At 39.9% G+C, this 24857-nt stretch overlaps 1 protein-coding gene across 3 annotated transcripts in view; it reads right to left on the bottom strand.

Annotated features, from left to right (window-relative positions):
* TTC23 (tetratricopeptide repeat domain 23) overlaps positions 1 to 24857 on the bottom strand; it is a 113587-nt gene that overhangs the window by 29591 nt on the left and 59139 nt on the right. For 2 of the 3 annotated variants that reach the window (XM_082387092.1, XM_082387091.1), the window contains exons 6-7: positions 19394 to 19571; positions 3245 to 3350 (exon numbers count right to left, since the gene is read on the bottom strand). In XM_082387092.1, the coding sequence (XP_082243218.1) occupies positions 3245 to 3350; positions 19394 to 19571 (284 nt within the window). Of the gene's footprint in view, positions 1 to 3184; positions 3351 to 19393; positions 19572 to 24857 lie in introns of all 3 variants that reach the window. The other variant, XM_082387090.1, reaches the window with a different exon arrangement.

The raw sequence follows: 24857 nt of genomic DNA, 5'->3' as shown, positions 1-24857 counted from the left end.
CAAGCCTGTTAACACAGTAGGAATAGTCTGTGGTTTCTCTTTGCTTTGATTCTTTTCTGATGTGCCCATTTCGATGGTTGGCTTGAGGCCTTAGGGGCAAGGGCTGGTGCTCCTCTCTGCCTCTGCTCCAGGGCTTCATGCTGCCTCTGCACAAGCATCTGTTTTGATCCGACAGCTTCTCTGCCCAGCCTCCTCACTTAGTGTTGACTCACCTTCAAGCCTTCAGTAAACTCTCTTCCTGTTGGTGTCAAGGTGATAGACATTTCCAGTGTCTTCTGATTAGTGGAAGCTGAGTCTGAGAAGGGAGCATCCTTACACTGACTGGGGCTTTGTCCTTCTTGGGTAGAGCAATGAGTAGAGAGGATATGGACTGATGGTGCTGGCGGTATGGAGAGCTGGCTGTGTTAGCTCCTTTGTAAAATGGGAGGTCATCTTGCCTCCAAGGCTTGTTAGGATTAAATGGGCATGTTCGTGAGAGTGCCGGCACCTGCATACAACGGGCGCTCGACCCCTGCTACTGCTGTTGTCGTTGTTGCCAGTATGATTGTTGCTATGATTCCTGCTGGTTTGGGTTCCTGATGCCTCTGTGAGTCAATATGTTTCAAGCAATCGATCCTCCAGGCCTCAGGCAGAAATGACCCGCTTCCTAATCTGCAAAGCCAGTTGCAACTGTCCAACTCCCTGCTCTTGGGGGAAGTTTTTTTCTTATCCTTCCCTATTCATCCTCCTCCTCCTTCAGATACTGACTGGCAAGTCGGCTTTCTGGGTGCAGGTCACCAAACAGTCTGAGCTGCCAAAGAGACACGGGCCAGAATGGGGGGCTGAGAGCCTGTGCACGCTCCTGGGCTGGCCCCTTCCCAGATGGCACTCAAACTGGTTTCCTTGGGCCACCGTTGCTCTTCTCAAGTCCCTTTCTCTCCCCAAAGCCACACACTATTTGGGAGGGGAAAGAAGGGAAAAGGCATGTGCAGTGCCAGTCCTTATAATATAGCATGGAGGTCAAGAGCATAGGGTCAAGTCTACCACTCCCTGGCTATGGCTCTTGGAAAATTATCTAACCCTCTGTGCCTTAGTTGCTCCATCTGAAAACTGGGAACACTTGTACCAAACTCACAGAGCTGTGGTGAGGATTAACTGAGTTAATAAATGTAACATGGTTAGAACCATGATAGTAAGTACTATGTAAGAATTAGCTATTATTACTGTGTGAGGTCATTAAATTTTCACAGACCTAATTATCTGAATCAAGTAGGTATTAGTGGCATTCTCTATTTACAGGGGAGGCTATACCAACACCAGATTTAGACTGGAAAACTTAGAAAAACATACATAATTGGATTGTTTCTGATTCTATAATTACACAAAGCAGAATGGTCTAACTTTGCAGCTACAAGAAACAAGTATTTTAGGGACACGATTTCTATTGTTTCCCACCTAATCCATACATTCATCAGGTGTGTACACTGAGCACTAGCTGAGATGCTGGCAAACCGGAATCCCTCTAGGCAAAGATGGTTTCTGGCCTTAGCCTCCTGTAGTTGCTTGGTATTCTCTGGGAGTAGACCCCCTCCCCCACACCCCAGCAGTTTAAATGCTCAGAAACTTCCAGTTCTCAACCCATGAGCCCCCCAAGAAAAACAGGAAGGACCTGACAACCACTTATTATACTCATGCTTCCCGGGTCAGAAGTTAGGGATCTAGCCCTCACACTTGTTTTGCATCCCTCAGAGCCTGAAACATATTTGACTTGGTGACCATCAACTATGCATTGATTTCACATAAAAATTCAGATTTCTGCCTTCTCCTGAAAAAGCAGACCTGCTAATACAAGCCTGCTTTCCACATGACAGTAATGGGCTGGAGCTGAATAACAGCTGTGCACTTTCGACAGGGGATGGGACTCTCCAGTTTGCCACAGTCCTCACCACTCCCTATTGCATCTCTCAGATTACAGCCAACAGTTAGCTGCCATTTATAATTATGCTTGCTGCTGCTACTGTTTTCTAATGACTACCTGCTTCACTCACATTGCTTACTTGGTTCCTATAGACATTTAGATTTGTGACTCCTGCTAATCTAGGGGTTTCCATCATGTTTGCATTTTAAGTATCCTATTAATACTTGTGGCATGGAACTTTCTTTTCCCTTATTAAAGGAATTTTAGCCACCAATAAACTGGTTAAAATGTTGGCTCTTTGAAGGTTTTGAAGTTGATTGCTATGTATGGAGTGTTCTAGGGAGTTAGGGTAAGGAAGGTCGCCTGCCTTCTCTATCCTCCAGCTCTGAAAAGGTGCTCAAAGCTCCGGGAGACCAGAATGAAGGATCTTTAAGGTGGGATGGACAGAAAGATAAACACTGGTATCCCCTTCCCCAGCTCCTCCCTGGACAGGAGCCCCTGCCTGGCCCAGGGACCTCTGCAGACCAGGCTGCTCACTGAGGCTCCTCCTTCATCTTCTCCCCCCACCAGCCTCCTCATCTTAGCCCAGCTCCTACTCCCTGAACCTCAACCTCAAGCCTTCCAGATACTGATTTTCAAATTGATGGCACACTGGACCTTATTTTCCTACAATGCATAAGTATTTTTAGCTGACATCTTGGAATACACCTCTTGTCTTCTTTATGAGTTATACTCTGTTTCTGAATATTCTGACCAACAACACAGAAAGTCACTAGAATGCATGTTCTCCATCAATAGAGGCATATTGTATGCTCTGAGCCCAGGATGGAGGATTAAAGAACTCCCAAGCTCACTGCTCTACCTATTATGTGGGGCTAAGAAAAACTATATGACTCATAAATGACAACTTCCTTTTGGAATCCTGAAGCCGTGTAAGTTCATCCTGATTGAAAGCTCAGCCCTGTGAGAGTCTGAAGGCCGGAGTTCCAGCAGGTCAGATCCTTTGCCACAGTAGCTCCACAACCTTTAAAAATAGATCACCTTTGAAAGCCCAGTAGATTTCCCTGTAAGCCCAGCACGAACTCTCTGGGGCTCTGATAGCTATGTTTGGATGAAGATTTGCTGTATTTGAGAGTAAAAGATTAGAGGAAGGCTGAAAAAAGATAGAAACCAAAGGACTCTGGACTCTGGTGAAGCTAACAGAGAAGGCTCTCTGAAGGGTCTGTCACAGCTCCATCCACCTGCTCACCCATCCCAAAGGCAGCTAGCCCACAGACACCGACGCACATGGGACAGGCAGGGAGCAGGCCTTGCTGTACCCCACGGAAGGCTCGCTCTCACTCTCACCGTGGTGCTCAGGCCTCCCAGAAGCGACAGCAGCACAGGCGACGGAGTGTGCGGACACGGCTGCCTCCTCTTGAGAGGGGTTTCTGCTCAGGACGATGAGATGTGCCTGTCATCATGGAAAGAAGACACACATTTGTTTACATGCTTGGCAGCAGCAGCAGGGAACTAACTGTTCTTGGAGCGATAAGCAGAAAGCCAAGGAAATTTCTAGCAAGCTAAACAATATGATTTATGTGGAAGTACAATCAACTCTTGGGAGAGCTCGGTTTTAAAAGCATTGTGTAGTGGAGAGAGAAAGCACCAAGCCCTGGACGCTGAGTCCAGATAGCTCGATGCTGTGGCCAGGGCTTGTTTCTAAGTAAGTCATTTAAGTCTATGCTCCCATGAGTGCAGTGTTAGCAGAGGAGGGGGGAGGGTTTCCAGGAGGAAGGAGATGTATTAAAAAGTGCCTGTGCTGTAGGGGAAGTGGGCAAGCACAGAACCCTACCCACCAGTCAGCCCAGAGAGGGGCACCTACCCCCAGTGTCAGCAGCCTCACCCACAGAAACCCCGACCCCACCCCCATGCCTGGTCTGCCAAGCCCATTTTCCTATAACCTCGGTGAACTGGACCACAGGAGCTGCCCGAACACAGGAAACAGCTCAGTTCCTTGAAAATGAAGCCCATTTAAAAATTCTTTAAGGGGAAAAAACCACCCTATGATCCTATGAACATAAAATAAAAATAATCCTTTCAAATAAAATACAAACTACATCCCTTCAAATAAAAAGATATTAAGCAAACAAACAAGTAAAGAATCCCATGGATTAGTCATAGCTCCTGGAGGCTGAAAGAATCAGGGTGCTTTGGGCAGTGTGCACCAGGGCAGGAGGAATGTCAGCATTCATGACATGGTAGAAACAGCAAATCTGAAGGCAGAGCATCAAGGTCAGAATCTTATCTCCATCCTTTATTAGCTGTGAGGTACCTTAGGCAAATCACCCACTCAGCAACCTCAGTTTTTTCATCTATAAAATGAGGATAATAAAAATTGTCAAAAATATTCAAATCGATATCACAAATGAAAAAGAAATGAAAAGTAACAGCCTAAATCTTAGACTAGATAAAGCCATACCACTAGAACCTTCTAGTCCAGACCAAGCAGTGAGACAGCAAAGCTATAGAGACTTGCTCCTCTGATGACCAGCTTAATGCATTTCTGAGATGATAAGCAGGGTAGACTCTAAACTGTCCCCTCATTTGTCATATGTTAAAATCCACTAGTTACTAGATCTAGACTTTTTATGATAGGGGCTACTCCAAATCAAGATTGCTGGTAATAACTTTTATTGCTGTGTTAGAACAATCAGAATTTCATATTTGTAAATGCTAACAATATCCTTTGTTTTAAAATGACTTTTCTTATTACAGCAACGGTCCCCAACATTTTTAACACCAGGGACCGGTTTTGTGGAAGACAATTTTTCCACGGACCAGGGGTGGGGTGGGGTTGGGGGGCGGGGGGGCGTGGTTCAGGCGGTAATGCCAGTGATGGGGAGGTGGCAAATGAAGCTTCCCTTGCTTGTCGCTCATCTCCTGCTGTGCGGCCCAGTTCCTAACAGGCCCCGGACTGGTACCGGTCTGTGGCCCAGGGGTTGGGACCCCTGTATTGCAGGATATAGATAAACTGAATACTTGATTTTGGCAAACCCCAAATTGGTCATTATCCTCAATCTGGCCTGAAGTTCTGACTGGAAATGTTTTTCAAATAGGACACAGGGTTAGAGTGAAAGGATCAAATGTTCAGTGCTCAGGGAAAGGAAAAAAGAGAGGAAAAGCTTGCCCCACCCCAAATGCAAATGGATCATGTTTACTTTGTCTTTTCCCTGGGTTAACTATCTCTAGAATCCACTTTTGAAGAGAGTACCCTCTGATGCCAGAAGAGATTTAACTCATCTTGTTACAAAGACATTTTACACACAGTATTTTAGATTGATTAAAACTCAAATTCAAATTCAAAAAGATTTCATATGTTGTTTCCACTTAATATTATAATTCGAGGCAATGTAAAAGATACGTGTCTATCAAAATTACTTTCAAATGAATTATTAACATGTTCTGAGAGTTCTCTAAGTTGTCTTTTGTCTTGGAAACAGGAAGCAAAGTTTTCCATGAGCAAAAATGCTCATATTATCAAGAAAGTGGATCCTGAAATCTTATGGGGATCTGAACATATCACAAAATCTTCATAACTTCAGTGTTTTGCTGTATGAGATGCTAATATAAGCAAACATTTAATATTCATTATTCACTTCAGAAACTCAGTCTCTGATCTAATTTGTTATTTGATGTTCTCGAAGCTTCTAAAAACCATATGCGGTAGTGGGGGGTAAGGGCAGTGGAGAAGGGAACCCATGATGTTTAAAATGTGCAATCTCATTTATTCAGAAAAATTCAATTCAGTTTAATTTAATTCAGTCCTATTCAATTCAACTTATCTTAATTTTTAAATGCTTTCCACATGCCAGATATTATTCAAGCCCTAGGAATTCACATAAAGATTAGGCAGGGCTTTTGGTTTTAAAGGAGCTTACAGACAAACTACAAAAATGTGGGGTAGTTTGATTTTACTTAAACTCACAGACACTGCCCCTCACTAGGTTTTAGCACCCGGCTCACTACTTTCCTCTCCACCCCTCCTCCTGTTATCATTTTCAGTGATTTCAGTATCCGTAAGATTGGTCTGCACCTATTGGGCAAGAAAGAGAGGGCACAGTTTAACAGATGAATAGAGGAAAAGAAGTTGATAAAAGAAAAGAAGTTTGCATGGAGGAAACCTAAGGAAGAGAGTGCAGGACCCCAAACAGGCTGCTTTAACATCACAGGCAGAGCAAGGGAGGGAGCATTTGCTGGAACTGGAAAGATGAATTATAGGGGAGGGAGCTGTGGCTTTCAGTGAATGGATGCAGACCACCTGCACTGACCTTGCTGGGAGGAGCTGAGGGAATAAATAAGCTGTGCTCTCTCCTTCCAAGGTCAAGGCTGTGTGCCTCCCAGCCAGAGGGCAAGGCGGCCCACTGACACTGTACTTAAGTGGGCACAGTGAAGGATGCAGAATGGAGCTAAAAGAGCAAACTAAAACACCCAGCGAACGACCCAGCTAACACCTTGGCCTCTTGGGTTTTGACAGGCTTATTTTCCTCCCTACCCTCAGCCACCTGGTCCCCCATGATGCTCTGGGCCTCATCATCGCTTAATCTGTGCTACCTCTGGATCCCGCAGCTCACAGACCCTGTTTGACTGTTGGGGCATCCTGGCTCTGTCACATCCATGCAGCTTCTCGTCCTCTGTCCACTCTCCACATCTCACTAGCCATCCACCCCTCCTGCTGTCCCTTCCCTTCTGGTCCAGCTTAGAGGGCACCACCCATCAGTGTCTATACGGAAAATGCCCTCAACTCCACTGAAGCATTATTTGAGATGGTGAAAAATGGGGAACCATCTAAACATCCATCAGCAGGGGAACGAATATATTGTGGTTTATTCATACAATGATTGAACTCTATCTATATGTATTAACATTTCAGAAACACACCATTAAGTGGAAAAGCAACTTACGAAAGGATGCAAACATCATGATGCCACTGCTTTTCAAGTTTCTGATTTTAAAGCAAAAGAACCCCTTTTATTCCAAACAGAATGGTTCTCTAACATACAAAGTAGGTAAGTGTGGAGCTGCTCTCGCTGAAGCAGGTAGAGAGAGCCTGGGAAGCCCACCCAGTTGCTTCCATCCAGCCACCCCCAAAAGACCCTCCTTGGAACATGAGTGTTGGCGGTGACACAGTTTGACAACCACAGTACCACACCATGCAGGAGGCCTCCTGAGGGATTGAGTACTGAGGAAGTTGACAAAGCTAGTGATTAGATTACCCAATCTTTCCAAACTAAACCACTGTTCACAATTCTGGAACAACACTTTGTTTGCTAAGATAATATAAGTACCCCTGTTACATACATCTGAGAGCATTTAAGGACTAGTTGTTAGGGTGAACAGAATTACAGGAGTCCTGCTTGCCTCTCCGGCTTTATACAGAGGCCCGAGTACTAGGCCCCGCTGGGTATCTGCGGCTTGACTACGCTCACTCCTCCTCATTATTTATTAATCACCCCAGGGCTTGCATCTCTCCTCCCATCCTTTGAAGTTTTTGATATCTTATGGTTATATGTTTATCAACTGTCATCTTGAGGCTGAGGAGGAATGTTTAATATTCTTAAATCTCTTCAGCTGCTAGCATGTCGTACTGGGTTAAAAACAAAAACAAAAACACCTTTAATATTCCACATGGAGTAAGGTCATTAATTGAAAAAACTCATTCACAAGACCAACTGCCTCAAGCCCTGGCAAGGTACAGAGCAGCTGTTGCATTCTGGTCCTCCTATGTGTTTCTGGGGGAAACCAAGGATTCCTCAGTGCCAACCCAGCTGTCAATAGAGACAGCCAGAGCCAGGGCTGGCAGACTCTTATCTAACTGGGCCTGTCCCCTTGGATTTGTAAAATGTGTAACAGTTCTTGAAGAGAAAACTTGATGACTACTAAAAAGGATGTTTCTATTTATGCAGGCAGACCCCACCATATGAACACTCAACTTAAAACACTGGGTGGGTTCTGAGTGTGGAACCCCAGCTTTTGTGGGGAGGGAGAGAGAGATTTTTTTCCCACTTTGATAATGATTAGGGGAATCAGTGACTCAGAGGGAAATCTCCTCTCTCATAGCAAAGTGAAGAGCACACAAGTAGCTCAAAGTACATTTGTGGACTTAAACTGGGTCTATTTACCCTGGAGATGAGAACACTCGCAGAGAAGACAATAGTAATTGCCAGGATCTCTTTGTAAAGCTGAGGGCTAGGATAGGGAGGGACCGAGGGAAGGAGGGAAATAACATCGATATACACCAGCTCTGCTTAATCTCAAAATGACCAGTGAGAGTGATGTTAACTGCCTAATTTACAGATGGCGAAATGAAGCCTCGAGGAGAATAATCGACTGTCTGAAGGTCACATAGTTGGTCAATGGCAGAACAGAGATTCAAACTAAGGCCTGTGATTTCAAATTGCATGCTTTTCTCATCTAACACCTGGTTATCAAGAGGGTAGAAGTCACAGAAAGGCAATTTTCAAGTCAATGTAATGAAGAACTATTTAAGAGTCAGAGAAATAGTTGTTAAGTATTAGACTCAGCCCAGAATTAAATAGACTGGCTAGGGAAAGAGCGAGCTGCCAACATATGGAATTTTGAGCACTGACTGTAGAGAGACGCCATGGAGGGGGTCAGGCAGTGGACGGTGGATGGAGCAGACGTTAAAATGCCTTCTACCAAGTGTCTCCGTTTCTGCTTTGATTCAAATTTGTGCCTTAATTCAACAGAAGCTCAAGTCCACTTGTCACTATGAGATATGAGCTTGCTGTGTTTCTTTTATAACTGACCAGCTGTGAGACTGCATAGCTTTCTCTCTCAGCTCTGCCAGAGCTGGCCATTCTACCCTTCAGCTTTGACTGTCATCCTCGTGCAAGACAGAGTCATGTTGCAGCCCAAGGTTGCCACTTCCTTTCCTCTCCCATCTCTGCCCAGTAGGGAGGTCTTCCATGGCCACACACACCGCAGGGGACTGAGGCGGCTGGAGGGCACTGGCTAAAAAAAAGATGGAGCTGGGAATCCCCGGGGGAAGTAGATGCAAGGGAAGTAACTGGGTGCAGAGGGCATTCAAAAACTGATTTCTGAGGGCCCCAGACTGAGCCAGTTTCTTTTAATAGTCAGAGAAAGTCTCTGTGGCAGCTTTCCAGTTGTCAATTTTAGCTCCTCCAAAGGGCTGGGGGGAAAAGGCCCTACTCGCTGTAAGAGTTAGCACCAAAATAGACATGTTGGGGCCTTATATTTTTGTCTTTTGGTTCTGTGTGTTTTCTTAAAACTTAATTAGATTTTTAAATTATAAGAGTAGTACCTGCATATAACTTTTTAAAAATCCTAAGTAGTAGAAAAGAATAAGCAATTAAAAATTTTAATGCCCTGTCCTTTGTGTCTATAAGCCTCACCCCCTCTTCTCCCCATTTCCAGTCTGATTTCTTATAGCTACCCACTATCAACAGTTTCCTGCATATCCTCTCAGAAATACTGATGTGCTTATACACACACACACACACACACACACACGCACACACACACACACACACACGAGATCAGAGCCTGGCCCTGCCCCCCTCTCAGCTCAGCTTCATCTCCTGCCGCCCGCTCTGGGCTCTCACCACAGTGGTTCCCCTCTCCTCAACCTTTGGGGTGTCTCATTATCAGATCCCACATCAGGTCAGGCTGCCCCGCTGGGAGCTCTCGCAGCACCCGGTACCTCTCCCTGTGGTGCACTTCACACTGGTAGTTTTACATTCATCTGTGTGATTCTTCACTAAGGTCTATCTCACTCACTAGGCTGCTTCTTGAGGGCAGGGCCTCTGACATCCGAGTCTTCCATCATAGTCCCAGGCCTAACACTGTGCCCAGCACAATGTAGTGTTTAATTGGTCATTGACTGACAGAATATTCTGGTCTACATCTGGCTTTTTTAAATTAAGAATATATTTTGGACACCTTTCTTCAGAACACAGACATCCATCTCATTCTCTTTAGTGGCTCTACAGTATCCCATCACGTGGATAGATCATAGCTTTATAACCAGTCCCCTACTAATGGATTTTAAGGGTGTTTCTAATTTTTTGCTATTGCTAATAACCCTGTTTCTTTGCACACTTGTGCACATCTATCTGTTAGGTAAGTTTCTAGAAGTGAAATTGCTGGGTCAAAGGGTCAGTGTGTTATAAAACTGGAGAGGGAATGTCAATTGCTTTCCCCCAAAATGGTGCTGATTCCCAGTCCTACCAGCAGTGCATGAGGATGTCTGCTTCCCCACACCCTTGCCACCATGGAGTGGTACCAAACTTTTTTGGCATCTCCTTGGTTAAACTGCATTTCTTTAATAACAAATGAGGCTAGGGATTATTTTTGGATGGTTATTGGCCATTGTATTCCCTCTTCAGTAAAATGTCTGTTTCTGTTTTTTGTCCGTATTTCTATTGAGTTGTCTTTTTCATCTAGATTTTATAAGAACTCTTTCTATACTTTCCCCTCCTTGACATTTATTTCTTAACTTTGTGATATGTTGTCATAGAGAACTTTTTCATTTTTATGCTGTCAAGTTTATCAATCTTTCTCTTTTTTCTCCTCGTCCCTCTGTCTCTCGATCTATAGCTATCTGCACATCTGCAGAGGAAAAATGCTCAACAAGTGTCACAACACTGGGTACTTCTGGGATGGGGGAGGAGGGCTGAGATGACTTGTAGCCCATTTCTCTATATTTTTCTGTATGTCTTGATTTTTTTTTTAAATAAAAAGCATTATCATTATGATAAAAAACAGTTGTCTTTTCAAAAGAAGCAGTATGGCACCGTGATTTGTGTCATTCTTAGAAAAGGTTTATATTGTATAAAATCATAACTGCATTCTGCATCTTTTCTAATTTTAAACAAAATAGGCTAGTGTTGTCAGAGATTTTGAAAATTAAAAACAGCACTCATCTGATTATTTATAATAAATGAATTACACTTTATAGCAAATACACAGCAATTAACAAGAGCCAATAAGAAGTGCTGCCATTTACTGAATAGTCTGCACCTGTCAGGAGCCACATGTGAGCACCTATCAGCCACCACCTAGGCCTGACCAAGGCCAATAACTCACCCAGAGCAGGAACCTGAACCCAGATTTTCTGATCTTAAAGTCTTAGGTAGAGTAACTGATAAATTATTTCATCATACTTTGCAAATCAAACTTCTCTAAATTTGGGAACTACTGAATGGCAGAGCTGCCCTGAAAACTGAAAAGAGAGATATGCGATTCAAGTGTCAGAGACGTGAAACAGCAATCCAAGCTAGCGCGGTGTTAACGTATACTCCTTGAAGGCACACGCCCACAAACATGCTATTGCTCACACAAATGAAATCCTGTGATTTTTCTTTTGGATAGGAAAATAAGGTTCTAGTGCCAAAATCTGCCACGAAGAGTTTCAGAAACAACCACGTTTGTGCGGTTTTCTCACAGAACCCTGCTGCAGAGGACCCACAGGGCCGATGACAGCTCTTTCATCAGTCCTTGGGACTGCTGCCTTCCCTCTGTGATGGCTCTGTGGGGCTGGCTTTATTTTTCTCCATTTTAATGGGTTAGTTCCTAAAATACTTTGGAACTTTTCTACATTCTACAGAGAATAAAAGATCTTTTCTCCCTGGGTGTTTCTCTCACTCCAAAGGAATGAAGAGTGAAAAAACAAGAGGGGAAATAACAAAACCCCTTGCCTTTGTGTGTAATTAATAAATGGCTTTTAGGCATGGGCTCCCTTGGAGAGCTGTACCTTTCTGTATTTTAGGTAAAGTTGCTAAAGAAAAGGGGAGCCTTGATAAATGTTTAACAACTACTGTTAATAAATAAAAGTAGCTTATACTGGCAACATGCCAAATTGTTCACAAAGCACTTTCCATTTTGAATCTTTGAGCTGTTCTGTGAAGTGGATAGGGTCTTTTGTAGGTTTTTATTTTTATTTTTTGAGAGACTAAATGACTTATATTATCAAACAAATGGTAAACAGAAGAGTCTGGACTCCAACCCAAGTTTTCTGATTTCAAATCCAATGCTATCTTGACTTCACAAAGCTATCTCTTTAATAATCATAGGCAAGTATTTATTTAAACACTCTCTAATCTTTATTAACCTCAAGAATAAACAATAAAAGTCACCTATCAAACTTTACGAAGCATTAATACAAATGAGTGAATTCCTCCATAACCTGCATACAGAGAAATATTTCTCAGAATCAAAATCTAAATGTAATAAAAGATTGAAAACTTGAAAGCACTAAGAAAACTTTTGCATGGCAAAAAACATTATAAATACACATACACACACAAGCTGGAGCTAATAAACAAGTTTACAAAGGTTGCAGGATACAAAGTTAACATACAAAAATCATTTGTATTTCTATGCGCAGGCAATGAACAATAAGAAAAGGAAATTAAGAAAACACTTCCATTTGTAATAACATAAAAAAACTCCAAAATACTTGGGAATAAATCTACCAAAAGAAGTGCAAAACTTGTACTATAAAACATGGTCGAAAGAAATTAAGGAAGACCTAAATAAATAAGAGATTATCCCATGGTTATGGATTGAAAGGCTTAATACTGTTAAGATGTCACAATTGCAGTACAGATTCAACATAATCCTTACCAAAATCCCAGCTGTTCCTTTCTTTCTTTCCAGAAATTGGAAGGAAAAAGTTTATCCTAAAATTCATACAGAAATGCAAGGGACCCAGAATAGCCAAAACAATCTTGAAAAAGAACAACAATGTTGGAGATGTCACACTTATGGATTTCAAAACTTACTACAAAATTTGTACATGAATCTTCATAGTAGCATTATTCATAATATCCATAAAGTTACTACAAAACAACAACAATTGAGACTGTGATATATGCATAAGGATAGACATATAGCTCAATGGAATAGAATTGAGACAAGAAATAAATCCTTACATTTAGAGTCAATTGATTTGGACTTGGGCGCCAATATAATTCAATGATGAAAGGATAGTCCTTTTAACAAATGGTGCTGGGACAGGTGAATATCTACATATGAAAGAATAAAGTTAGACCCCTGCCTCACATCACATAAAAACTTAACTCAAAATGAATCAAAGACCTCAGTGTAAGAGCTAAAACTATAAAATTCTCAGAAGGAAACATAGATATAAGCCTTCATGAACTTGAATTAGGCAGTGGTCTCTTAGATGTGATGCCAAACGCACAAGCAACAACAAAATAGCTAAACTGAACTTCATCAAAATTAAAAACTTTTGTGCTTCAAAGGACACCATCAAACAGTGAGAAGACAACCACATAATGGGAGAAAATTTTTACAAATCATATATCATAAGGGTCTAGTATCTAGTATCCAGAATATATAAAGAACTCTTAAGTCAACAATAAAAAGACAAATAACTGTATTAAAAATGGACAAAGGATTTGAATAGGCATTCCTCCAAAGAAGAAAAACAAATGGCCATTAAACATATAAAAAGATGCTGAACATCATTAATTATTAGAGAAATGCAAATCAAAACTACAATGAGATATCATTACACTCTCTAGGATGGCTGAAATAAAACAGAGAGATAATAACAAGTGTTGGTGAGGATGTGGAGAAAGTGAAACTGTCATGCATTACTGATGGAAATGTAAAATGCTGAGGCCACTTTGGAAAACACCCTGGAAGTTCCTCAAAAAGCTAAATATTGAGTTACTATATGACCCAACAATTCTACTCCTAGGTTTATACACAAGAGATTTGAAAATACACATCCACATAAAAACTTATATATGAATGTTAATAGCAACATTATTCATAATAACCTTAAGGTGGAAACAACCCAAATGTCAATCAACTGATGAATATAAACAAATGTAGTATATCTATATAATGGAATACTATTCAGTCATAAAAAGGAAATGAAGTACTGATACATGCTAAACACGAATGAACCTTGAAAACATTACTCTAAATAAAAGAAGTCAAAGACAAAAGGCCATATATTGTATGATCCTATTTATATGAAATGTCCATAATAGACAAATCCATAGAGACAGAGGATAGATTGGTGGTTGCCAAGGGGTGGGAGGAGGAGGGAATGGGAATGACTCCTAATGGGTACAAGGTTTCTTTTAAGGTGGTGAAAAATTTCTGGAATTAGATAGCAGTAATGGTTGTACAATTTTGTGAGTACAATAAAACCACTAAATTGTACACTTTAAAAGGGTAAGTTTTATGGTATGTAGATTATCTCAATGAAATGCACAAAATTAAAACAAAAATGACAAATTGGGTGAAAATATTTACAACATATATTACAGACAGTAGGGAAATATGTGTAATATATAAAGAAATTTTAACTGTTAAAGCAAACTAGATAAAAATTCTATTAAATAGTGGACAAATAATATGAATAATTCACAAAAAAGGAGGTTCATAAAAAATACACTGAAGTCCCTTAAACATATGAAAAGATATTCAATTCCATTTTAAATAAGAGAAATGCGGATTAAAACTATACTGAGATGTCACTTCTCACCTGTCAGATGGGAACTAATTCAAAAGCTTGACAATACACTCTTTTGGAAGGGGCTGTGGGGAAATAGGCACTCTTACACTCTGCTGATGGGAATACAAATGGTATAAAAGCCCAATGAAAGGCAACTGTTAATATCCTACAAAACTACCAACGTATGCTCTCTTCGACCTAGCTGTCCCATTTCTAGGAATTTACTCTGAAGATACAACTCCAACAATACAAAAATACATATATGTAAGGTTATTCATTACAACATTATTTCTATTTGCAAAATATTGGAACCTAACCTAAATGCCAAAACATAAACTATTTGAAAAAACTGTAGAATGTACATAAAATGGAGTATTATCCATCTGTACAAATAAATAAAGAAGATTTAAATGAATTGTATGAAGTGATTTTCAGGATGTATTGTTAAGTGAAAAAAGCAAACATACACACAACAAATAAAAAACTTGGTGGGAAGAGGGAGGGATATTTCCACAGTAGAATATCAACTGATAAATGCAAATGGAATGGCAGAATGGAAAAATCATTGATTTGCAACCATCACGATAAAGACTGGCTTGAGAAAGACTCATCAATGGATGCTAAATCTAGAGGGACATTTCAATGAGGAGTAAGATATTTACATGGTCTTAAAAATGTCTCTTTACAGAATGCTTATTGTCTGCAAAGAGAAAAATAGTTAATATACGGTGAAGAAGCACGCACATCACTGTCACTGGGAGATAAAAAATTAATGTCACCAATGAAGGACAGATGGATATCATGTGCCTCCAGATGCAATACCCCAAGAAAATACAACATCCTTTCATAGCATTCTGGCTGGGAATGCATTGTCAGAATCTAGTCACGAGGAAGCGTCAGATAAACCCAAACTGAGGCACAGTCTATGAAACAACTGGCCTGTATTCTTCAAAAATTTCAATGTCATAAGAGACAATGACAGGCTGAGAAACTGTTTAGATTACAGAAGACCAGAGTCATTGACAACTAAGTGCAATACTTGATCCTGAACTGTATTTTTTATTGGAATGGGAAAAAATTGCCATGAAGGACAGTACTGGGACAACTGACAAAACAATACGGCCCATACCAATGTTGACATTTCTGAATTGATAACTGTATTGTGGTTACATAAGAGAATATCCTTGTTCTCATTAAACATACACTGAAGTATTCAGGGATAAAAGGATATGACATATTCAACATACTTTTAAATGATTACAAAATATAAATAATTATTGCTCTGAGCATACGTGTGTGTTATGTTTGTCTGTATGTCTATATAGATAGGCAGGGAAAACATGTGGCAAAATACTTTAAAATAATGACTCTGGGCCCCATAAACAAGAGGCATTATTTAATCCATTTCCCGTTCACATAGTGCTAAGGGTTCCTAGGAGTGAGCCTGCACTTATATTTGAATCCTTTTGCTGTTCCCTGCCCTCAGACATTTGAATTTTTTTCTCTAGGCCAGTGTTTCCTAAACTGTGGCCTGGGAACACTAGTGTCTCATAGACTTATTAAGCCCTCCCCCCTTGATTAACAATTTACACTGGCATTTTTAATGCACCGTAAAATGTGTTAAAGACATCTGCTTAATTTTAATTTAATATTTCCCAAATTTATTTGGCCACAAACACCTTTTCTGGGAAGACCTAAGAATTCTCATGAGATGCCAGTATCCTATGGAACACAGTTTGGGAAATGCTTCTCTAAACCAAACTCAAATCTTTGCAATGCATACTATTGGGTCTTAGAAGCCATCTTTCATTTCAGTGAATTTTGTAGGGGGTAATGGCCCTTGCTGGAATACTCTGAGCTTATCTTGATTTCTTTCTTTGAACTTTAGGAACTGGTACAGCAAAGATAGTGCTGAGACGAGGACAGGTCTGGATTTAGTCAGGAAACAATGAGGGAATATGGACTAAGAAAAAAATTCTAAATTAAAATAAATTTGAGATTAATCTCAAATTTATAAAATTTGTAAAATGGGAATAAAATAATATAAAAAAGTTCGCAAGTTTGGTGTGAAACTGGCTCAATTAAGAGTAAAGAAAAGCCAACTTCTGGTGGCCAGGTAACTCAAAACAACCTTTTGGCAGAATGTCAACAAAAATCAAGAGGTATAAAAATGTTCATATCTTACCTCCCAGCAGTTTAACTTTTGGAAATGTATATCAGCATATAATTCAAGAAAAGGAAAAACATTTTTTAAAATAAGAATATTCAGAATTATTGATACTAACAAAAAATTGCAAATCCACAGTGTTCCTTCACTCAGTAAATGTCCCAACCAGCCACACGTAGAAAACTGGTCTAAAGCTGGACTCCTCCATCTCCTTCACTCTCCCACATCTGCACAGCTCCCAGGCCTGTCATTTCTACTCTCTATCTGTCCGTGTCTCTCCGTTCTCACGACACTGCCTGAGTCCGGGCTGTCATCATGCCTACCTGGTCTGTTGCAGCCACCTACTGAGTGGCCTCCCTGGTTATCTCTCTGCCATCCAGTCCCTTCTCCATACTGCAGATCAACCCTTCTAGACTGATAATCTGGTGATGTCAATCTCCCTGCTTGAAAACCCTTAACTGCCCTTAGGATGAAGCTCAAATTCCTTACCATGACTTTCCACACCCCATCTGAATGATACCCACCCACTGCCTTCCCATTCCCATTGTCCAGGCATCGGGAACTTCTTGCAGTTCCCCAAATGTGTCAAACTTTGTCTTACCTTCAGACCTTTCCATGTACTCTGCCCCCTGCCTGGGCCAGTCCTCCCTACCTCTTAGTATGTTTTGAGGCAGGCACCTGCATTTATTACCTTTGCTTCCTCATATCTCACTCACAGTACAATCTGGATTCCATTCTCATCAGTGCCTCAATGTTTCCCTCAACTAGGTCATCAATGAAAGAAAAAGAAAAGCAAGAAAAGGAAAGGGAGAACTTTTCAAAAATTCATATATTGCACTAGCAGGCACTGTGCTCAACACTTTACAAATATGAACTCACTTTTCCTCCTGACAGCTCCATACCCGCCATAACAGCAAAAGGTATCAAAAGGGGTGACAATGAGGATATCTCTTTCTTTTTTACTTTTCTTCTTGTTTTTTTCTGGCAAATTCTTCTTTTTCCTTTACCGATTTATCCTTCTTTACTTGACCAATGAATACCAAAGTTCCTCCATAAACCCTGCCTGGGTGATCTCACCCTCTCCCAAGGCAATTACTGTGTATAAGTGGAGGACTTGCTGACCTATTTTCTGAACTCTAGTTCTGATTATATAACTGTCTAGCTGTCATTTCTGCTTGGATGCCTTATGGGCATCTCAGACTCACCATCAAAACCTGAGTTCACCATCTCTCCATCACCCAGTCACACCTGCTCCCCCACTGTAAATGGCACAAACATCCACTCAGGTGTTCACACCAGAAACCCGGGGGTCATCTTCGACTCTTCCCCTTCCCCCCTTTGTCCTGCATCCACTCAAGCTCCATATCTCATAAATTCTGCCTCCTAAATCTTTGTCACACCCATCTACTTCTCTTCATCCTTACTAACATCATCCTAGTTTAAGCCACCACCATCTTCAGCCTTCAGTGCTTCACTCTACCTCCACTCTTGGCACACCCTCCCTAGTCTACTCTCTACATGTCAGCCAGAATTATCTTTCAAAAAAAAATACTGCATTTTTTTGCTATGCCATTATTGGCTATACCTGGGCTATGCCATTTATTGGCTGTGTACTCCTGGACATATCACTCAACCTTTCTAATTTTTGACTTCCTTATCTATAAACTGATAATAATAATATGTCACGGGGTGGTATAATATTTAAGGGAGATAATCCAGAGAAAGTGAGAGAATGGCACACTCTAATAAACTGTGTGTGGGAGTATAAATGGTCATACAAATTTTAAAATAAATAGCAATAAAGAACCCTCAGTACCATATCATTATATCTCATTTGAAATAAGAAATGAGTTAGTCTATATTTTACAACTTTAACAGGGAAAAATTCTCAGAAAACAATTTAAAATGTGTTTTTAGCAGATGATACCACACAAAAACATCAAACTGACTGCGATGGTTAGTTTTGTGTGTCAGCTTGGCTAGGCTATGGTGCCCAGTTGTTAGGTCAAATACTAGTCTAAATGTTGCTATGAATGTACTTTGTAGCTATGATTAACATTTATAATCAGTAGATTTTGAATAAAGGAGATTACCTTCAGTAATAGGTAATAATTGGATGAGTAGGCCTCATCCAATCAATTGAAGGTCTACAGAGCAAAAGGCTGAGGTTTCAGTGAAGAAGGAATTCTGCTTAAAGACTGTAACACAGAGACCCTGCTTGCATTTTCAGCTGGCCCACCTACCCTACGGATTTTGGACTTGTCAGCCCCCACAGTTGTGTGAGCCAATTCCTTAAAATATCAGTAAATCTCTCTCTCTCTCTCTCTATGTATACATCCAATTGGTTTTATTTCTCTGAAGAACCCTAACTGACACACTCACAGAGGAATCTTTTAATGACAAAGTAGAACAGCAGCTACCAGATGACAACTCAAAGTGACTTCAGGTAAAGATTGTAGAATGTGGTAGATAAGAACCCTAATAGGTTTGATAACATAAGCTCTAAATAGATAAACATTAAATAATAAAGAAACTTTGTCTGGGAAACAAGACTTAAATTATGCACCTAATATGAGAAAAGCCACCTTCAGGCAGTCTCAGACTGTTTGTGGAAGATGCACAGGTAACAGAGGACCAGTATCCCACACTTGCCCACTTACGAAGATGTTTGTTGAACTTCTACTCCAGACCAAGTGTTCTACTTATCTAGAGCACTTAACAAAGCCAGGCATTCTCAGAGCTGCTATTCCACCTGTATCTGTGAAAAGCAGTGGATTGGAACAGCTTTGGTGGCCAGTACGTTGCAGCTTACCTGTAAAAGGTGGTTGATGGATGCATCGTGAAATCCCAGGGCTTGTTCTACACCTGCCAATTCCCTCAATGTTGGTACGCACTCAAGACTTTTTTCACCTTTACTGATCTCAATACATTCTAAAGCCTCTTGGTAGTGGGGAAGAGCTTCTTTTGATTTCTTCTGACCTTGATATACCCTAAAAAATTCAAAAGGATTATCTTTAAAGTAATTAAAATAGAAGATACTGAAAATAATAGATGGATTTGGCTCTCTGACCCCTGTTGCCCAGGTTCATTTCCTAGGCAGTTAAGCCTTTCTTTCCTCCAAGGAGCAGCAGGGCATAGTAGTCAAGAGGATAGACTTTGGGATAATCAGGAAGGTTCAAGGGATAATAAGGAAGGTCAAAGGATAATCAGGAAGGTTCAAATCCTGGTTCCACCACTTAGTAGATACAGGACCTTCAAGTCACTTGACAGTTTTCTCATCTGTAAGTTAAGAATAATAACAGTGCCCACTTCATTGGGTTATTATAAAGATTAAATTAGTTAATATTAAAAAAAAAACACACCTAGAATAGCTTCTGACACATAGTAAGTGCTGTGTAGGTGTTGGTTTAAAAAATATAAAATATTAAAACAACAATAGTAATCAGAAAGGATGCCATGATGCTGATAACTGATCTGTTGAGAAATTATAGAAATTTCCCAGTTTGGTGAGGGTGTGAAGCACTCTCATTAACTGTTGGGAAGAATATAATTTGGGCACAAACTTTTCTATATCAAAATTATACATATGTATGTACACACGTATTTCTGCTAATTGCACTTTTAATAGTTTATCTTGAAGAAATACTCTGGCAGTATAAAAAGATACTATATACAAGAATGTTTACTGAACCATTCTTTGTAATAGCATAAAAGTATAAAGCACTTAAATTACCCCAATAGGTGATCATCCAAGTGGGTTATAGTAAGTACATCTACACCATGTATCCATTAAAGTTAATGTCGATCTGTATTTATCAACATAGAAGTATACCCACTATATATTCTTTGGTAAAAAGACAGATTACAAAAGTACTTTATATAATCTTATTAGATCAATTTTGTATCTAATCTATATGTACACATATGCATAAAGAGATACCCAAATGTCACTAAAATGTTAGCAATAGCTATCTCTAAGGAGTTGATTGTGAGTGATTTTACTTTTCTTATTTATGCTTTATAAATTTCCCAAATTTTCTTCTATAAAAATATATTACTTTTACATCAGAAAAAATGTTAATTTTTAAAATTAATTTAAAGGTGGCAGTGGGAAAATATTCTTGTAGTTTCTTGGTGTAAGACTCTCTCATATTAAAAAATGTATCTATATATATTGTTTAGAAACAGGCATTTAAAAACAATCTTCTCAAAAATACTTGTGAAGACTATTAGAAACTTTTCTTGCATGGAAAGTTTTTATGTACAAAATTCATAATAAAAGAAATCAATCCTTCTTATGTTTCCCTCCACCCCAGAATCTTTAATACAAAAAGGCCTTACGATTCCCAAATTACCCAAAAACTGAGACATAATGTGAGAAAGTAACTAAGAGACCACAAAAATAGGTTTTGTTTTCAATTGTAAAAATTGTAAAAAATTACAAACAATTGTAAAAAAATTAATAAACAGAAACTTCAGTTAAATAGAGTCAGGAGCCCAGGACAGGGAGGGAGGACAGCAGAGCCCAACAGGAAGAAGAAAGACTCCTCTTCTTTCCTGGCAAGAACTTTTAGTCAACAAAAGCCATGGACTCTTTGTGTACTATGGCTCTCCCAAATCCTTTTCCCTTCTATAAAAGCATTCTCCTTCCCTTGCCATGTAGGGACTTGCACCTGGCTCACCATGGTTTCAGACCCCAAATGGAAATTTTCTGCCGATCCTGAATGAACCTAATTTTTTTTTTCCTGGAGAAATAACTGGCAGCCTATTTTTTTTTTTTTAAATTAATTTTATTATTATTATTATTTTTTTGGCTGTGTTGGGTCTTCGTTTCTGTGCGAGGGCTTTCTCTAGTTGCGGCGAGCGGGGGCCACCCTTCATCGCGGTGCGCGGGCCTCTCACTATCGCGGCCTCTCTTGTTGCGGAGCACAGGCTCCAGACGCGCAGGCTCAATAGGTGTGGCTCACGGGCTTTGTTGCTCCGCGGCATGTGGGATCTTCCCAGACCAGGGCTCGAACCCGTGTCCCCTGCATTGGCAGGCAGACTCTCAACCACTGCGCCACCAGGGAAGCCCCTCTATATATTTTTTTTTTTTTTTTTTTTTTTTTAAGGTCAACATAGTCATTGGATACTTTTCACAACTATTTTGCTCTCCAATAAATTTCAAAGGAATTGACTGATAGAAGTAGAGTTACTTTTCAGATCTGTGGTTCAGATGGCCATAATGAAATAAAATGCTCACTGAATAGCTTATGAACTGGGATACCTTCTATAATTGTAAAGAGGTTTAAAACACAAGAGGAGGTCAGGGATATGTTCCTGGACCAAGAAGGGTCCAGGTTGCAACTTGCAGCAGCTCTAACCTTGGAAAGGAAGAGATAAATAGACGACCTAGTAATACTGGACTCGCCTTCTAACTCTTAATGAGCTTAGAATATAGTAGGTAATAAGTAGCTTTGTACGTTATCACATTTTATTTTTTAAGAGAAACCCCACTAGCATCTATGGTGATAGAAAGAGGCTTTGAAACATATGGTTGGTAGCAAATCACTTAGCCAAAGAATTAGATTCCTGGTAGACAAAAATTAAACAATTGAAAACAGGAGTCAGCAAACCGTGGCCTGTGGGCCAGATCTACTCACTGACTGCTTTTGTAAATAAAGTTTTATTGACACAGTCAGGCCCACTTGTTTACTTATTTTCTGTGGCTTTTGCACTACAATGGCAGAGTTGAAGAGTTGCAACAGACACTGCATGGCCTACAACGCCTAAAATATTTACTCTCTGGGTCTTTACAGAAAAAGTCTGTAAACCAACCTCTTGTCTAGAGTCTAGAGAAAGTCACATACTTTTAAAATGACTTCAAATTTTTTTCTACCTAATTTAGCCTAAATAACTCAGACAATGCCATAGTTATCTGAGCAAAGGAAAAAATTCATCTTTCTTTCTCATGTTCATAAATGATGAAGAGTGTGCCAAGGAAGTAAAGAAGAGGTCCTTTGTTTCCAAGGCTGCTTGTAAAAGTCATAGAAGAGAAATAAAGCCAATACAAATGCCAAGATGATTTCATTTGGGCAACAATTTTAAAAGAAAGCAATATTTGAAGCTTAGCAATCAAGCTGATAAATGAGAAGAAAATAGAAAAGTAAACAACAACAAGGCATAAGTTAATTCATGTACCAAAAATTCTTCCTTTCCTGAGATAGAACACTAAAGAAAAGTATTTGGGGGTTTGTGAAGTCATCTTAGCCAGAAGCACAGCACAGCACTCCAAGTTAACACCACAGCATCTTTTCAGGTATTAAAAAGTGATCCTTCAAATATCCGGCTCTCAGAGAAAATTTTATAGAGAAGAATACAGTATGAGAGGCAAGGCAATCAGTTACAAGTACTGCAACAGGAGTAGAAAACCCAGACTGTAGTTTGAGCATCCTTACTTACTAGGCCACACAACCCTGGGAAAGAAAAAAATGTTTCTGAACCTTGGTTTCCTCATCTGAACGCTGGTGTCCAATAGGGTTGCTGTGAGAATCAAGTAAGATGTCTGAAAGTGCTTTGCAAACTGAAGCAAGCCATACAGATTGATATTAAATCCCTATACATATTCATACCTTTTACTCCTTCCCCTCCCAGCCTGTGGTCTCTCTGGAACTGAGAGGCATAGTTTCAGGTTATGTTGAAATGGGCTCATTTGTGGTCTCATCTTGTTCCCACCCGCATGAGATTTTGGAAAGTCCAAATAATAGGTAGAATCAGTCAAACTCATGTGCAAGTGAGGTAGGCATTTTCTTATACAATTGGGCTTTTTAAAAAATTGAGAATAATTTACTATCAGAACAATACATATTCATCATTAAAAGTAAGAAAAGATATGGCAAATTAAAATATATAATTACAACATCCAAAGATGACTGCTATACACCTTGATATATATATATATATATATATATATATACACACACACACACACACACACTTCCAGATGATTTTCTATGCATCTTTTAAAAAGGATCATAATGTTTTAGAACCTGCTTCTTCCACTTAATCATACATTAAAATGTGGCAATAAATGCTATAATATCACTTTTAGTGGCTGAATGGTGCCATATAAAGTTTGACTGACCACTCATCTTCAAAAATATTTAGGACAGGGACTTCTCTGGTGGTCCAGTGGTAAAGAATCCACCTTCCGATGCAAGGGACGTGGGTTAAATCCCTGGCTGGTAGGGAAACTAAGATCCCACATGCCGCGGGGCAACAAAGCCTGTGTGCCACAACTACTGAGCTCACGTGCCTCAACTAGAGAGCCCGTGTGCCACAAACTACAGAGCCTACATGCTCTGGAGCCCACGCACCACAACTAGAGAAGAGAAAACCTGCATGCCACAACTAGAGAGAAGCCCACGTGCCGCAACAAAGAGCCTGTGTGCTGCAATGAGCACCGCAATGAAAATTCCCACATGCCTCAATGAAAAGCCCGTGTGCCACAACAAAGACCCAATGCAGCCAAATAAATAAATGAATAAATACATATTTTAAAAAATATTCAGGACATAAAAAATGGTTGTGAAAAAAAATGGTTTGTGGAATATTTTTACAAATCATATTTCTGATGAGAGACTTACATTCAGAATATAAAAAGAACTCCTACAACAATAATAAAAAAGATAAATAGCCCAACTAAAAAATGAGCAAAGCACCTAAAGAGTCATTTCTTTGAAGAAGATGCAATAAGCACATAAAGAGATGTTCATCATTGGTCATCAAGAAAATGCAAATCAAAACTACAATGAGATACCACTTCACACCCATTAGGACAGTGGCTATAATAATAATGATTTTAAAAAAGATAATAAAAGTGTTGACTAAGATGTGGAGAAATTGGAATCCTCACACACTGCTGGTGGGTATGTAAAATCGTACAGTTACTTTGGAAAACAGTGTCAGTTCCTCAAAAGTTTAAACACAGAATTACTAGACGACCTGGCAATTCCACTGCTAGGTATATACCCAAAAGAAACAAAAACATATGTCGACATAAAAACTTGTACACAAATGTTCATAACTGCACTATTCATAAGAGCCAAAAAGTAAAAACAACCCAAATGTCCACCAACTGAAGAATGAATGAATAAAATGTGGTATATCCACTCAATAAAATGTTATTCAGTCACAGAAAGGAAGGAAGTATTGATACACGTTACAACATGGATGAACCTTGAAAAAATTATGCTAAGTGAAAGAGGCCAGTCACAAAAGACCACACACTCTATGGT

This window comes from Balaenoptera borealis, assembly GCF_965194805.1.
Source record: "Balaenoptera borealis genome assembly, chromosome: 3".
NCBI lineage: Eukaryota > Metazoa > Chordata > Mammalia > Artiodactyla > Balaenopteridae > Balaenoptera > Balaenoptera borealis.
The sequence above is the reverse complement of the archived record's forward strand: the minus strand, read 5'-3'. Positions and strand labels throughout refer to the sequence as shown.